Source organism: Vigna umbellata, chromosome 1 (genome assembly GCF_029865625.1).
Source record: "Vigna umbellata cultivar VRB3 chromosome 1, Vumbellata_1.0, whole genome shotgun sequence".
In the NCBI taxonomy this organism is placed as follows: domain Eukaryota; kingdom Viridiplantae; phylum Streptophyta; class Magnoliopsida; order Fabales; family Fabaceae; genus Vigna; species Vigna umbellata.
In genome coordinates, this window is record NC_142165.1 from 71441907 (window position 1) to 71457511 (window position 15605).

A 15605-nucleotide genomic window follows, 5' to 3' on the forward strand; every position below is an offset into this window, starting at 1 on the left:
TATAGTCTATGAGTCTATAAAAGTACTACTACATTCAGCTCTATTACAAACTTACCCAGACTCCCCCTGAGCAACAAACCCAGGAGGTTGCTCCATGTATATCTCTTCTTTTAGATCACCACGAAGAAAAGCATTTTTAATGTCCAACTGGTAAAGGGACCATTGATGAATGACAGCCATAGCAAGCAAAATAGGAACAATACTGGTTTTGGCCACAGGAGAACAGGTATCACAAAAGTTGAGGCTATAGACTTGAGTATACCCATTAGCTACCATACGAGCTTTGAGACGATCGATTGCACCAGTAGGACCAACCTTAATAGCATACATCCATCTACAACCAACAGGCTTCTTACCAGAAGGAAGAGGGACAAGGTCCCAAGTGCTTGCATTTCATCAATCATGGCTTGTCACCATCCAACATGACCAAGTGCCTCATGAACATTATTAGGAACCTTAATGGAAGATAAGGAGGAAACAAAAGAGAAATATGGAGGAGACAAACGATGATAACTCAAAAAATTATAAACAAGATAAGGATTACGAGTAGAACGAATACCTTTCCGAAGGGCAATAGGCCAATTATTATCTAAGTCAAGAGAGGGTGAGGAGGATGAAGGATCCATGGTTTGGGAATCTGATGGAGGAGGATCTGAGTCTCAAGGATCTTCAGTGTTCTGAGTTTGAGATTGTGTTCGACGTTGATATGTGAGAAGAGGTGGAGGAACAATGTCATTTGCATTTTGAGTTTGAGGAAAAGAAGCAGGAGTAACCAAGGGATCGCATGATGGTAGAGGAAACATTTGTTGAACAGATGAACGGTCCTCCATGGAGGACAAGAAAAAAGGTGTATCCTCAAAGAATGTGACATTAGCAAACATATAATACCTCTTGGTTGAGGGAGAATAACATTTATACCCTTTTCTGAAGGCGAGAGTATCCCAAAAAGACACACTTAATAGATTTTGCAGAGAGTTTATCAAGACCTGGAGAAACATTATGAACAAAAGAAATACATCCAAATATACGAGGAAAGACATGGTATAGAGGGTCATTTGGAAAAGTGACAGAATGAGGGACTTTATTCTCAAGAGAGGAAGAAGGCATCCTATTGATCACAAAACAGGCAGTGAGGACTGCATCACCCCAATGATGAACAGGAACATAGGTATTCAACATCAGAGAGTGTGCAGTTTCAATGAGATGTCTATTCTTTCTCTCTGCAATGCCATTTTGTTGTGGAGTGTGGGGACATGATGACTGGTGTAAAATTCCTTGGAAAGATAAGAATGAAGAAAATGATGCAGAAAAATATTCCTTAGCATTATCACTTCTGAGGATTTTAATTGTCTTCCCAAATTTGTTCTTAATTTCATTAAAAAAGGACACAAGTATTGCCAAAAGTTCATATCTCTTTCATTAAATAAACCCAAGTACATCGAGAGAATTCATCAATGAAGGTTACAAAATAATTAAAACCAAAAGAAGTAACACGACTTGGTTCCCAAATAGGAAGATCTAACATGTTTACCTAACTGGAAAGACTCACAATCTAAGACTTGAATGTGTTTGAGACTTGGAACCATCGTCTTCAACTTGGATAAGCTTGGGTGGCCCAACCGATCATGCAAAAGTTTTGGTGATGAAGTTGCGAAACAGGAAACTGAGGAGTTAGGTTTTAGGAAATAAAGTCCTCGTGACTGATAGGTACAAAGGAAAGGTTTACAGCAGAAGAAAAACTGTATGAGTTAGTTTTTTGTATGACAGACAATTTTAACTGTTTGTAAGGTATTTATTTGTCTGTAATAAGTTACATCTGACTTCTATAAAGTCAGAATGGACAATTTTAGCAGTTACTATCTTTATTTTGTAACTTGTGAAAGTTAGGGAGGGAGAGTCTGGTTCTCTCTAATAACCAGAAACTTGTATGTTGTTTTGGATCCTTTCTTTAGAGGAAGTTCAGTGAATGCTATATAATATTTTACAATTTAGCCAAGTTGATTCATATAAGTCTCGAATACCTATCATTGGTATTCAGAGCCACTTTCCTGGTGCTGTGGTGGTTGTGAGGCATGGTCAATACGAGAATGGAGGCACGATTGGATGGTTTGGAGTGCCTAGTGCAAGAACAGGAACATGAAAAACAGAGAAGGTTCCACCGGTTGGAGGAAATGATTACAGGACTGTCAGGGTTGGTGGAACGTTTCACATCCTCTAATAAACAAACAGCGGATAGTGCTTCTGTTGCGAAGGACGATAGTTATGAAGCGGGGAATGAAAGTGGATGTTCAGGAGTGATTGGGGAGAAATGGCAGAGGCTCGATATTCCTGTTTTTGCAGGAGAAGATGCTTATGGCTGGACTAACCGCTTGGAGAGATATTTTCGGATGAAAGACGTCAATGAGGAGGAGAAGATGAGGGCTGTTATAGTGGCTTTGGAAGGAAAAGCCCTGAATTGGTTTCAGTGGTGGGAGACTTGTTATCCGAATCCCACATGGGAGGCTTTCCAAGAGGCGGTTGTTCAACGATTCCAACCAACAATGCTTCAAAATCCTTTTGAAGTCTTGATTGGACTTAGGCAGATTGGGCGGGTGGGAGAGTATATTGAACAATTTGAGCAATATGCGGGATTCTTGAAAGGTATGAGGCAGGATTATTTGATTGGCATTTTTCTGAATGGATTGAAGGATGACATAAGGGCAGAGGTTAAGTTATATGAGCCCAATAGCCTTGCTGAATTAATGATGAAGGCTCTAATGGTGGAGGACAAAATTCAGATCACTTCCAAGGGAGGATCTTTGATGGTGTCGCGATCTAATACTACTTTCAGACCCCTACCACAAACTAGGAGTCATTCTTTGGAGGGAGGAAGTGCAACAACGTTTTCCAATTCTTCCAGGGGAGGAGGTGAAGACAGTGGCTTTGTGACAGTGGCTTTGTGAGTACTGTTAGCAGTTCTGCATCTGGACTGCAACAAAAGAGAGCACCCTTCAAGAAGTTATCTCCCGAAGAGCTGCAAGATAGGATAAAAAAAGGCTTGTGTTTCAGGTGTGATGAGAAATTTGGTCCAAATCATACCTGTAGGAACAAACAGCTTCATATGCTGCTGATTTCTGATGAGGATATCAAAGATTTGGAAGGTGGAAAGGACCTTATACCCTTGCCAACGGAAGAAGGGGAGGACACTACACAAATTTTGCAATTATCCCAATGTGCAATGGCTGGCCTCACTACAAAAAAATCATGGAAATTGTGGGGAACGATTGGCAATGAAAAAGTGGTGATCTTGATTGATTGTGGCGCATCTCACAACTTCATTTCACATGAATTGCTTACCAAATGTGGGCTGCAACAGCAACCCACCTTGCCATATATGGTGGAAGTAGGGGATGGGCACAAGGTGCGTTGCCAAGGGAAGTGCCAGGGGTTGATTCTGGAGGTTCAGGGATTGCAGATTCAGCAAGATTTCTTTGTTTTCTCATTGGGAGGTGTTGATATTGTGCTGAGGTTGGAATGGTTGGCATCCCTTGGGGAAGTTCGGGCTGATTTTGGCAACTTACGTTTGTCTATTGGGAAAGGGCTGCAGGAACATGTTTTAAGGGGAGATCCCACATTATCTAGATTAGAATCCTCTTTAAAATCTTTGTGGCAGGATTTTAAGCAGCAAGGGACATGTTTTGTTATCCAGTGGGAAGAAATTAAGAACTCTGGGACTGTTCCAGTACCACCACAAGTTCTCTCAATTTTGGTAGCCAATGAGGGCATTTTCCAGGAGTAGAGGGCTTACCCCCTAGCTGAGAACATGATCATTCCATCCACTTACAAGAGGGTGCTGCTATTCCTTCTTTGCGGCCCTACAAGTACTCTCATCAACAAAAACATGAGATTGAGAGGTTGGTCCAGGAGATGTTACAAGCAGGAGTTATTAGGCCTAGCACAAGTCCTTATTCTAGCCCCATTATTTTGCGTTGATTATAGGGCTCTAAACAAGGTCACCATTCCCAACAAGTTTCCCATTCCAGTGATAGAGGAGTTGTTGGATGAATTGGCAGGTGCAACCATGTTTTCTAAGCTAGATTTAAAATCTGGTTACCACCAAATTTTGATGCATAAAGAGGATATTGAAAAACCTGCTTTCCGCACCCATGAAGGCCATTATGAATTCCTAGTCATGCCTTTTGGACTGACCAATGCACCAGCAACTTTTCAGGCTTTGATGAATCGGATACTCCAACCTTTTCTGAGGAAATTTGTCCTTGTCTTCTTTGATGATATTCTGATCTACAGTCCAAACTTAGCTACTCATTTGACCCACTTAACAGAGGTTTTTAAGGTGCTGCATTAGCACAAATTGAAGCTCAATAAGAAGAAGTGTGTCTTTGGCCAACTACAATTGGAATATCTGGGCCATATTATTTCCCAACAAGGGGTGGCAGCAGACCCGTGGAAGGATATGGTAAGATTGCCAAACCTCTAACTCAACTATTATCTAAAGAGGGATTCCATTGGATAGCAGAGGCACAACAGGCCTTTGAGGAATTGAAGAAGGCTGTTTCCCAGTTACCAGTTTTGGCAATCCCTGATTTTTCTAAATCATTTACTTTGGAAACAGATGCTTCCAGCAAAGGTCTGGGAGCTGTTCTGTTACAAGAAGGGAGGCCATTAGCTTTTTGGAGTCAAGCTTTATCAGAAAGGGGCCAACAAAAGTCTATCTTTGAACGAGAATTAATGGCCATAGTCCAAGCTGTTAAAAAGTGGAAACATTAACTAATGGGCAGCCATTTCATCATACTCACAGACCAAAGGTTGTTGACCGAGGAGCAGTTTAAGTGGGCTTCCAAGCTTCTCAGGTTAGACTTTGAGATAAGGTTTAGACCTGGAAAAGATAATCAAGTGGCTGATGATTTGTCTCGCAGGGACTGTTTTAAGGCCATTTCTATCCTCCAGCCAGAGCAATGGAGCACTTGGGAGGAAGAATCACAACAGGATGCTGATTTGGTAGCCTTCATTCAGGATTTACTGTTGGACCCTTCATCTCATGCGGGTTGAGTTACGGAAGGGTAGATTGTTCTACAAAGGTAAATTGGTGTTACCAAAAAATTCTTCCAGTTTGTTTACTATAATTAAAGAGCTGCATGAATCTCCTACAGGCGGCCATAGTGGTTATTTTTGAAATTTTAAAAGGATAGCGGGGGTCCTTTATTGGAAGGGTATGAAAAAAGATATGCAATGGGAGATTTGGAAGTTTTAATTAAATGGAAACACCTACCATCCATTGAAAACAGTTGGGAATCTGCAACAGCCATCAATACAGAGTTTCCTGCTTTTCACCTTGAGGACAAGGTGAAACTTCATAAAGGGGGTATTGATAGGTACAAAGGGAAGGTTTAAAGCAGAAGAAAACCTGTATGAGTTAGTTTTTTGTATGACAGACAGTTTTAACTGTCTGTAAGGTAGTTATTTGTCTGTAATAAGTTACATCTGACTTCTATAAAGTCAGAATGGACAGTTTTAGCAGTTACTATCTTTATTTTGTAACTTGTGAAAGTTAGGGAGGGAGAGGCTGGTTCTGTCTAATAACCAGAAACTTGTATGTTGTTTTGGATCCTTTCTTTAGAGGAAGTTCAATGAATGCTATATAATATTTTATAGCTTAGCCAAGTTGATTCATATAAGTCTGGAATACCTATCAGTGACTCGTGTCCTTCTCCAATCAGACGCCCCGTACCATGTTCCTGTATAACAAAGGAATTAGCAGAAAAGGTTACAGAACAATTTAAGGAACGAGTCAATTGACCTAAAGAGATTAAATTGTAAGGACAATGAGGAATATACAAAACAGAATTCAATTTTAGTGAAGGAGATAAGGAAACTTTGCCAATTCCCTACGATGCAACCTTGGATCCATTGGCAACAGTAATGAAATGAGGAATTTTCGGAGAGGAGATGGAAGAAAATGAAGGGATGTTACCAGAGATATGATCTGAGGCACCTGAGTCAAGACATCATTAGCAAAAATATCTTGGACCCTTTTCCAAAAGGAGGAGCATGTCTTATAGGGTCTCAAGATATCTAGAACCTCTTGCTCAACCGATTGCCACAAAACAGCACATAATTGAAAGTCTAATTTTTGCCAATGAGATTTTTCTTCATTCGGGACCATAGAAATATCTTGTTCAAGGTGATTATGGTGTTCTTGACCAAGAAACCACAATTCCACAGCAGAGAACCATGATAAATAATTTTTCCAATTGAGTTTTGCCGTTGTAATGATAAGAGTAGCATATAAAGAGGAATTAATTCCAGGAGAAGAAATGGGACTTAGGGTTTCAAATAACGTGAGGGAGGAAACCCTAGGTATGAGCCCAAGCCAACGAAACAGAGAAACAAGAACCAAAACACACTACGGCGACGGCGGACAGCGGCACGACGCGGACAGTGGCGACAACGCAGACAGCGGAGCAAACTGCAGACAACAGAGTATACTGCGGACAGCAGACAAACTGCGACAGCTCCCATTTTTATGGCCCTTTACCCGAAAACATGGAGGAATCTTATTACAGCTGTGTCAAATAAATGAATGAGAAAACAGTTTTCCATAGAAACTAGAAAAGCATGGAGCCATAAGCTAATACAATAATAATAAAGGTCATTAAACTATTAAAGGAAGTGGACAAATATAAACACCCTCAGTATGATGATCTTAACAGTACATGTAGAAACTCTCACTGAACAGCATACTAAGTAGCATACCTTTGGAACTGCAGCCTGAAAAACAAAATCTGTATATACATTTGAGGTCAAATTTGTAAAGGTAGCCCGAATGTTTGTAGTTTGTAAGTTCCCTGGCTGTTTTGAGAAATTGAACACCAACCTCAAGGAGGTACTCTCAAATGCAGTTATAGATGGATAAACCAGTTCATTGTTTTCTATTCAAGACAAGAGCAGAACGAGGAATTAGTACTTGGACAAGGTATAAATCACCTACTTGCTAAACAATGTTTACCTTCTGTTGGTGGGCTGGGGACAAAACCATCTAATGATTCCACTAAAGGAGCAGCTCCAGCATTTAAAGTTGTTCTAAAAGAAGGTGAAAGCGATGCCAGATCATCTAATGGTGAAAGTGGTGCCTTCTTACTTGGTTTGGGGGACAATATGTCTATTGTAGATGAGTTGCCTTGTGCAGGTAATTCATTTGGTGCAGAAGGCGATCCGATTGACAACAGATCCAAAAGAACATCTGTGCCATTTTCTGAGCGCTGAGCAGCATCTAAAAATGCAAAAGTAAATGTCAGAGATAATATGAATATGTTAAATTGAACAATTCACCATAAAGGAGACAAAATGATTTTACACTATTCCACATAAAAATCCAACATAAACAAAAAAACGCATGTCTTGGGTTTTCCTCGGGAAAAGCAAGCTTCACATTTCAATTTGTACTTTACAAATTACTTATGGCTAATGAAACTAAACCCATAAAATAGTAAGTTTCTGTGATATTTTTAAAACTAAACAACGACTAACTTGTTGGGAAATCTCTCATCATCTACCTCATTTATTAGGGAGAAACTTATTTATTTGTTAGACAACTTTGCTTAACGACAATTAGCTTTAAGATGAAATCTACTATGATTACAGTCTATAACTCACTTTGGTAATTGCCTATTGTGATAGGTTCACTTGTTCTGGCGGGCATCCATGGAGGGAGCTTTGGGAAGTCTCATATTACCTAACTCAATTCTTGGGTATTGAATAAAAATAAATAAATACTAAAAGGATTGTGTACACGCTAAAAAGAGTTGTAATTTTCTGTAACAGAAATCCATTTACAGATTAAAAAATTACAATTGTTATGAAGGAAAAAACAAAAAAGTCAGTTTTATAATTGACCATAAACATATCTCTAACCCCCTCCACAAACTCAAGGTGGGTGAGATCCACCACGAGCTTGGATCTAAGAAAAGTAAAATACTTTGAAAAATGAGTTGCTTGGCAATCACTCTTTCTCAAACAAAGAAAATATCAAGTTCCACGTGCTTTGTCTTGCCATGCAGAATGGGATTATGAGAAAGTTTAACAATACTAAGATCGTCACAATAAACATTTGGAGCACAATCAGCGATAGCAAGTTCACTAAGTAACATTTGAATCCAAAGAAATTAAGTGATGGCAAAGGTAAGACTTCAACATTTTGCTTTTGTACTAGATCAAGCAAAAACTATTTGTTTGTAAGATCACAATTGTTGGAGATCGCACATGTCTAGAGATGAGGTCAAATTACAATACATAAGTGAGTGTAAACCTCATCTTACAAGTTGATTTTGTAGGATTGAGTTAGGGTTAAAATCTACTTAAAAAAATATGAAACTAAAGAAGGACCAAGATATAATGCTCTAGAAGTGGATTGACGATCATCTACATCAACATGCCAGTCTGCATCACAAAATGTTTTAACCATTATAGGTTGATTAGGAAGAGCAGGAATAATTTGGATACCATAATAAAAGTGTTTCCTTTAAATATCTTAATATTCATTTTACATTAGTTCAATGAAGTTTGAGAGGGGTTGACATAAACACACAAACTTTGTCAACAGATAACCATATTTTCGGTCAACTGATACTGAGATATTGAATATAAGCACCACAGATCTACAAAAAGATGGATTAGATAATAACCAAAAGCTTGTTTAGAGAGTTTACAGCCTGAAAACATTGGAGGAGAAATAGACTTAGCCTCAAGTATGTTAGTCTTGGCAAGACGGTGCTGAACATATTTAGTTTGAGAAATAAGACAAGACCCATTGGATTGAGTTGAACTTCTATACCAAGAAAGTATATTTGATAATGATATTATCATCATACTGATGAGACATGTTTTGTGCACACATTTATATCTTTATTGTACAGTGTGCACACATTTATATCTTTATTGTACAGTGAAAACACTTTAAATATGTTCGCAGCGAAAACACAAAAATATATAACTGATATGTTGGCAGAGAGACAAGAAATATTAGGTGCAGACCCACATCAACTTCAATGGATGCTAATCACAAGCTACGTAAGACTGAAGAGGAACCAACGGTATTATATCTTTTATCTTTTAGTTAGTTTGTTATTATTTCTCATTTGTATTTTGGGCTTAGCCCATATTTCTTCTATTATAAATAGAGAACCCTATGTGTGTATTTAACACAAGGGAGATTAATCCAAATATAGTTTTTCACTATATTCAACATGGTATCAGAGCAGGTTCTCTGATCTTCTTCTGGTGTCTCTGCTGTCTGCCGGCGGCTGGCCGCCATGGCCGCCGGCAGCCCCTAAAATTTCAGTGGGCAACCCTTCTCTCTTTCTTTTTCTCTTAAATCTGTGCCACAGTCAGCACCGTGCAGTCAGATCTCTCCACCGTCGCCGCCGCTTCTTTCCGGCCAGTCCGTCGCCGCCTCCGGCCACCGCCGCCGCCGCCGCCGGAGTTCCAGAATCGACCGGCGACCACACCATCGGAATCGTCTCGACCGGGCGACCACCGTGGTATGAAGATCGCGGCGAACGGACCTCTCACGCGCCTTCACACGCCGCCGCAAGAGTCACCGCTGCCGCCGCTGCCGGCGCGCGTGCCGGCGCGTCGCCGGAGCTTTCCGCCGCCGATCAGCACTGCCGTGATCGCCTCTTCGCCCTCTTTCTGGATCTGTGGTCGTTGCATCAATCGGAGTACTTTGAATTTTTAGGGTTTCTCCCTCTCCATGGCTGCCCAACTTGATGATCGGAGTCGGTCTCGCCAACCAGACCATCGCCGCTGTCCCCGCGCCGTTTGCTGCTGTCCACGCGCCGTTTCCCGCTGTACAGGCGCCGTTTCCCGCTGTCCGCGCCGTTTGACCACTGTCCAGCCACTATTGATCGCTGTCCAGGTGCCGTTTCCGCTGTCCGGCGCCGTTTAGTTTGCCGCTGTTCGGCACTGTATGCCACTTTTCGGTGCTAGAGTTAGCCCGATGTTTGGCCCTGTTTGCCGCTGTTCAGTGCTAGAGTTAGCACTATTTGCTGCTGTTTGGTGCTAGAGTTAGCATTGTTTGCCGTTGTTCGATGCTAGAGTTTAGCCCGATCTTCTTGTGATACACGGCTGAGTATCACCACTTGGGAGTTGTCCAGCAAAGAATCTTGGACCTCCAACATATCTTGATGTCTTTGTTTCAACATTGTAGCTTAATATTTTGTTTTGTTTTAGTGGTTCAGCAACTGTGATCTTTCACATTTCCACCTTCACACTAAGGGGGAGTACGTTTCCAAGACACTGCAAGTCACATAAATATGGGTGTAGTCCCTGCAGTTTTGTAGATTTCAGCTACTACTGTTGATCCCGTCACCCATCCATCATTGATGAGGATTTAGTGTAGTCCCTGCAGTTTTGTAGCTCTTAGCTTTCAGCTACTACTGTTGATCCCGTCACTCATCCATCATTGATTGGGAATCAGTCCTTGCAGTTTATCATTGTCCACACGGCTCTCCTTCATCCACTTTTGAAGTTGAAGTTTCACAAGCTGCTGTTAGTCCATCTATGTTTGCCTCACACTCTTGAAGACAAATCATCTAGTTCAACACTGAGTTCATCTATTTCAAGCTTAGTTCATACAATTTGTATGCTCCAGCTTGAGGGGGAGTGTTAGATATATTATATCTTTTATCTTTTAGTTAGTTTGTTATTATTTCTCATTTGTATTTTGGGCTTAGCCCATATTTCTTCTATTATAAATAGAGAACCCTATGTGTGTATTTAACACAAGGGAGATTAATCCAAATATAGTTTTTCACTATATTCAACAATAACCAAAAGCTTGTTTAGAGAGTTTACAGCCTGAAAACATTGGAGGAGAAATAGACTTAGCCTCAAGTATGTTAGTCTTGGCAAGACGGTGCTGAACATATTTAGTTTGAGAAATAAGACAAGACCCATTGGATTGAGTTGAACTTCTATACCAAGAAAGTATATTTGATAATGATATTATCATCATACTGATGAGACATGTTTTGTGCACACATTTATATCTTTATTGTACAGTGTGCACACATTTATATCTTTATTGTACAGTGAAAACACTTTAAATATGTTCGCAGCGAAAACACAAAAATATATAACTGATATGTTGGCAGAGAGACAAGAAATATTAGGTGCAGACCCACATCAACTTCAATGGATGCTAATCACAAGCTACGTAAGACTGAAGAGGAACCAACGGTTGACAAAAAGATGTACCAGAGACTGGTTGGAAAACTAATATATCTAGCACACACCATGCCAGACATTGCTTATTCCAGTTCATGAACCGAAGGAATCTCATCTTAAAGCTGCTTACAAGATTCCGCATTACTTAAAGGGAGTTCTATTAAAAAAGAATGAAAGACTTAATCTTGAAGCCTACACTGACAGAGACTATGTTGGTTCCCTTGTTGATACAAGACCAACAACTGAATATTGTACTTTCCTAGGTGGAAACCTAGTGACATGGAGGACTAAAAAACAGAACGTGGTGGGTAGATCATCAGCTGCATTAAGAAATAGGTGAGTTATTATGGATAAAAATTATCTTAAATGACTTGAAGATTAATTTTGAGAGTCCCATGAAGCTAGACTGTGACATTAAGTCTACAATAGACATTGCACATAATCCCATCCAGCATGACAGGACAAAACACGTTGAAATAAATAGACACTTTATCAAAGAAAAATTAGAAGGTCTAATACAAAAGGTCTAATACGCATGTCATACATTCTGTTAGAATAATTACTGTTATATATCATCATTAAGGCTTGTCTGCTAGACCATTAATGAGTCGTACCTAGTTCGGTACCTAGAGGTCTAGTGCAGACTCTTGATGTTCCATGTACTCTTGTGTTTTCAATATATATAGAAGATAATGAGAGGGATCTGTTAAGCCCTCAAGAATATATTTTATCAGTTTTAATCTCAAGTCATTCCTTCCCGGGAGCAGGTAGCTGATGTGCTAAAGAAAGATCTAAATAGCTCAATCTTCTTCATAAGAAAGCTGGGAATGACAAATAGCTATTCCTCAGATTGAGCTTGAGGGAGGGGGGGTCAGAATATGTGGAAATATTATATATTTATTGTACAATATAGTATTTTTTGAAATCCCTAAAATTAAGTGATCGGGATTAGGAATTATTTAGCATATTTGCTCCAGATTTCGGATCTTTATTTCAGGAAATTTATTTCCTTAATTAGGATATTTATTCCTTCTTAAATACCTATGCATTATTCCTCAAATAATCAAGGAAAATTATTCCACAAAATAGTTCTCTGCCTACCTCGTTTTGTAACAGGAGTTGGTGGTGGAACGAAACTACAAAACCACCATCAGGATCAGCATTATGGGTTTGCAAAGTATCACCTGAGTAGCTACAAACGGCAAAGAGAAAGGAGGTATAACATTTTCTAAAGGCATCGATCACTGTGCTCTTGATATGATATTTAACGAGAAATTTGATACTAAAAAGAAAATGTGCATGCTAAAAAGAGTTGTAACTCTGTTACAAAAACCTATATATAGATTGAAGAATTACAACGGTTACGAGGGAAAAAACAGTAAAGTAAGTTTATAATTCACAGTAAACAGAAAAGAGAAATATCTCTAACATTGGGTACAATTTATATATTTGGACAACTTTGCTTAAGTTCAATTGGTTTTAAGATGAAATCTAACATAACATTAGTTCTTTTGGCTTTCGTAGAGCCAAGATTTTTGGCAGTGTGTCTTTCCAGTTCTTTGACTTCTTTAACAGGAAAGGAATGCCAGAGTTTTCAAGGGAGCCTTTTCACCTATAGATGACGATTGGGACAGGTATTTTATCTATCCTTTAATCAGATGCTCATGGTCGCTATAGGGATTTTACTTACAAAATGATTGACATGTCCTGTTATGTGACTAATATCTTAGGTTTTAGGTGTCTTGTCATCTTTCTGCATTCTTCTGCTCCTCCAAAAGATTTTTTCAATCTAAGAAAATTGTCAAACCCGTATTGATAAAAAAATAGAGCTACTTACCTTTTATTTATGGAATAATAAACAATGACGGCAATTATTAGGTACAAACACTTCATTTATAGAAGCATTATGATAATTTATAAGATACACTACAAACACTAACCAGACTGCTGAGCTGCCAATGAAATATTGACACCAAGAAGGTCATGAAGAAGATCACCACCTGAAGAGCTTGGTATAGGAGCATCATCTGAATTTATATCAAGGAGATCTACAATAGGAGCCACAGCTTTGGCTACTCCATTTGTAGGTGTTGAAGCTGCATCTGGCAAAGATCCAGCCCTCCTAGCAATGAAAGTAGCCTCATCCAGAACTGGCATCCTCTCTACAAGTGTAGGCCTGCACGATGATAAATATTTTCCCTATATGGATTTCCACTTAAGGGTATAGTAGCAATTTAAGCTTTTGAAATAATATATTATACGTACAAATTGCTTAACCTCACCTAATATTTTGATGCTTTGCCATAATCAAATTGAATTCTATGGATCTTTGCTGCAATTCTAACACAAAGTTCCCTTTGTACTGAACGACTATTTCCCTGATTCTCCTACATATTGAATGGGAACGCTTTCGCGTCAAATGTACAAATACAAGCAAGATTTGAGCTTATTATAGGAACATATGTATTTGATGTGTAGGGGTGAAGATACATGGATGAAAAAGAACCATGTTTTGTTAGAGATGAAAACACAGGCATATGGGATCTGATCAGGCCATAAGTGTTACTATTTTGAGCTAGATCTGCTGGGTTATACTAAAATATAATATAGCATTCATCAAAAGTAAAGGCAGGAAAAAAGTAAAATAAATTACACTCCCCTCCCTTGAGAGAACAAGTATCTATGCCATTGTTCACATCTCTTATAATTGAAATACGCAGTTTAGTTCATTTACCTTATAACCAAAAAATAAATTACTTACAAGATTTTAAAATATTTTTTAACTACATTATAATAAAAAATTAATTTAAAAGTTATCGTTTGTTCACACGATGTCCTAACATTGTTTCCTATCTACACATCAACATTGTTTCTCTTTCCTAAGGCGCTGCAAGCAAAGTAAACACTTTGGAATGACAAAAATGTCTAACTAAATTAGCTGTTAGTACATTGGAGAAAGAATTGAGGACCAGAAATATATTATAAAAACAAAAATAATTTAGTAGCATACATTTTTGTAAAAAAAGTGCGAAACGTGATAGACAATGATTTTCTGATAAAAAGAATATTCTTTGATAGAAACTATTATATATTTTACAGAAGAAAACTGTTGAAAACCGTGATGTACGTTTCGTCTATTAAAGAAGAAAATTATATATCTTAAAATAAGAAAAACGAAAAATGTACCATAAAAAATCTTAAGGTAGGAGATTGTAAAAGATATTTAGGTCATAAAATTGTTTCTAAGGAAAAGTTTCAAAATAGAGTGAAGTGTAATATATTAGGTGTAATAACTTGCATCTCTTAGGAGATGGTCGGGTTAAAAAGGATATTTTAGTAATAAACTCTTTTAATGGAAATTAATGAAACATTAACAAGTTTAAAATAATATCATATAACCAAATATGTTAGGGTAGGGAAGTGTGTATTTAACATAGGGAACGACAATATAATACTCGCATGTCTTACTTAGGAGAAAAAAGTGCAATTTACTCAGAAAATTTCCATTTTAAGGTATAATGTAATAGATATGTATAACCAAATCAACAGAGGAAAATCATACTCTGAAAAGGAAGGAAACCGTGAAGATAGCTTCAATAGGGCAACCAAAGTCATTGCTTTTGTGGTAATATCCAATGAGTGCCGTTTTAAAGCAATCTCTACAACATGCACAACATCTGACTCAGTCACCTGCTTGCATGAAACAAATGAAGGATGAAAAAAAAAACAGTAATATTAGAATGTAATGAAAGATAAATTCTCTAGAATTTTCAAGGTGCTACAATATACATTACAGGCAGAGCGTTTGATAGGTTCAAGGGAAATATTTATATTAGGAGAAATAAAAGGGACAAACAGTTATAACTATCTGTGGATAGCTTTTATTGTCTCACAATTTTATAAAGTATGTGTAGGCAGTTGTTTTTAGCAGTTTTTCATTGTTTTTTTTGTACATTCTGAAAAGAATAGGAAGAGTGGAGAGTTTGGTTTTCTCGAATAACCAGAAATTGTATGTGTTGGGTTTCTCCACATTGGAGGAAACTTGGTACGTTGTTGGAATAAAGATCTGCAGTTTCTAAAACATCTCATTATAGGTATGAAAACCTATCATTGGTATTCAGAGCCTCATTCCTGGTGAAGTGGGGGTGATAGACACCAAACAATAACTGAATATCAAAAGTATTATTTAGAGTATTATGCAGTAAAAAAGATGATTGAGCTGAAAGCTCTACAGCCACAAGGAAACCCTAGAGTACTAGACTCCTCCAGAGGATTACTCTCCTCCTAACCAACTCACAACCTCCTACTCCAGTGCCCCCTCCACACTCTCACTTCTCTCTCCTATAACAGAATTTCCCCATCCCTGGATTCTTGACACGTCA

General features: G+C 38.4%; 2 protein-coding genes across 8 annotated transcripts in view; one reads left to right on the top strand and one right to left on the bottom strand.

The window, feature by feature from the left end:
• The window catches only part of LOC124845083 (AP-1 complex subunit gamma-2-like), a 52695-nt gene that overhangs the window by 1978 nt on the left and 35112 nt on the right, over nt 1–15605 (bottom strand). For 3 of the 7 annotated variants that reach the window (XM_088104154.1, XM_088104153.1, XM_088104156.1), the window contains exons 12-16: nt 14786–14913; nt 13506–13610; nt 13164–13399; nt 7007–7270; nt 6754–6929 (exon numbers count right to left, since the gene is read on the bottom strand). In XM_088104154.1, the coding sequence (XP_087960280.1) occupies nt 6754–6929; nt 7007–7270; nt 13164–13399; nt 13506–13610; nt 14786–14913 (909 nt within the window). Of the gene's footprint in view, nt 1–5686; nt 5736–5971; nt 6564–6753; nt 6930–7006; nt 7271–13163; nt 13400–13505; nt 13611–14785; nt 14914–15605 lie in introns of all 7 variants that reach the window. The other 4 variants (XR_015783529.1, XR_015783528.1, XR_015783530.1 and 1 more) reach the window with 3 other exon arrangements.
• Nucleotides 81–2942, top strand: LOC148206213 (uncharacterized). The gene has a single exon (XM_088104157.1). The coding sequence runs from the start codon at nt 2073–2075 to the stop codon at nt 2940–2942; it is 870 nt and encodes a 289-aa protein (XP_087960283.1). The 5' UTR covers nt 81–2072.

Coding starts and splice junctions, on each gene's coding strand:
- LOC148206213 (XM_088104157.1), top strand. CDS start 2,073: ATGGTCAATACGAGAATGGAGGCACGATTGGATGGTTTGGAGTGCCTA.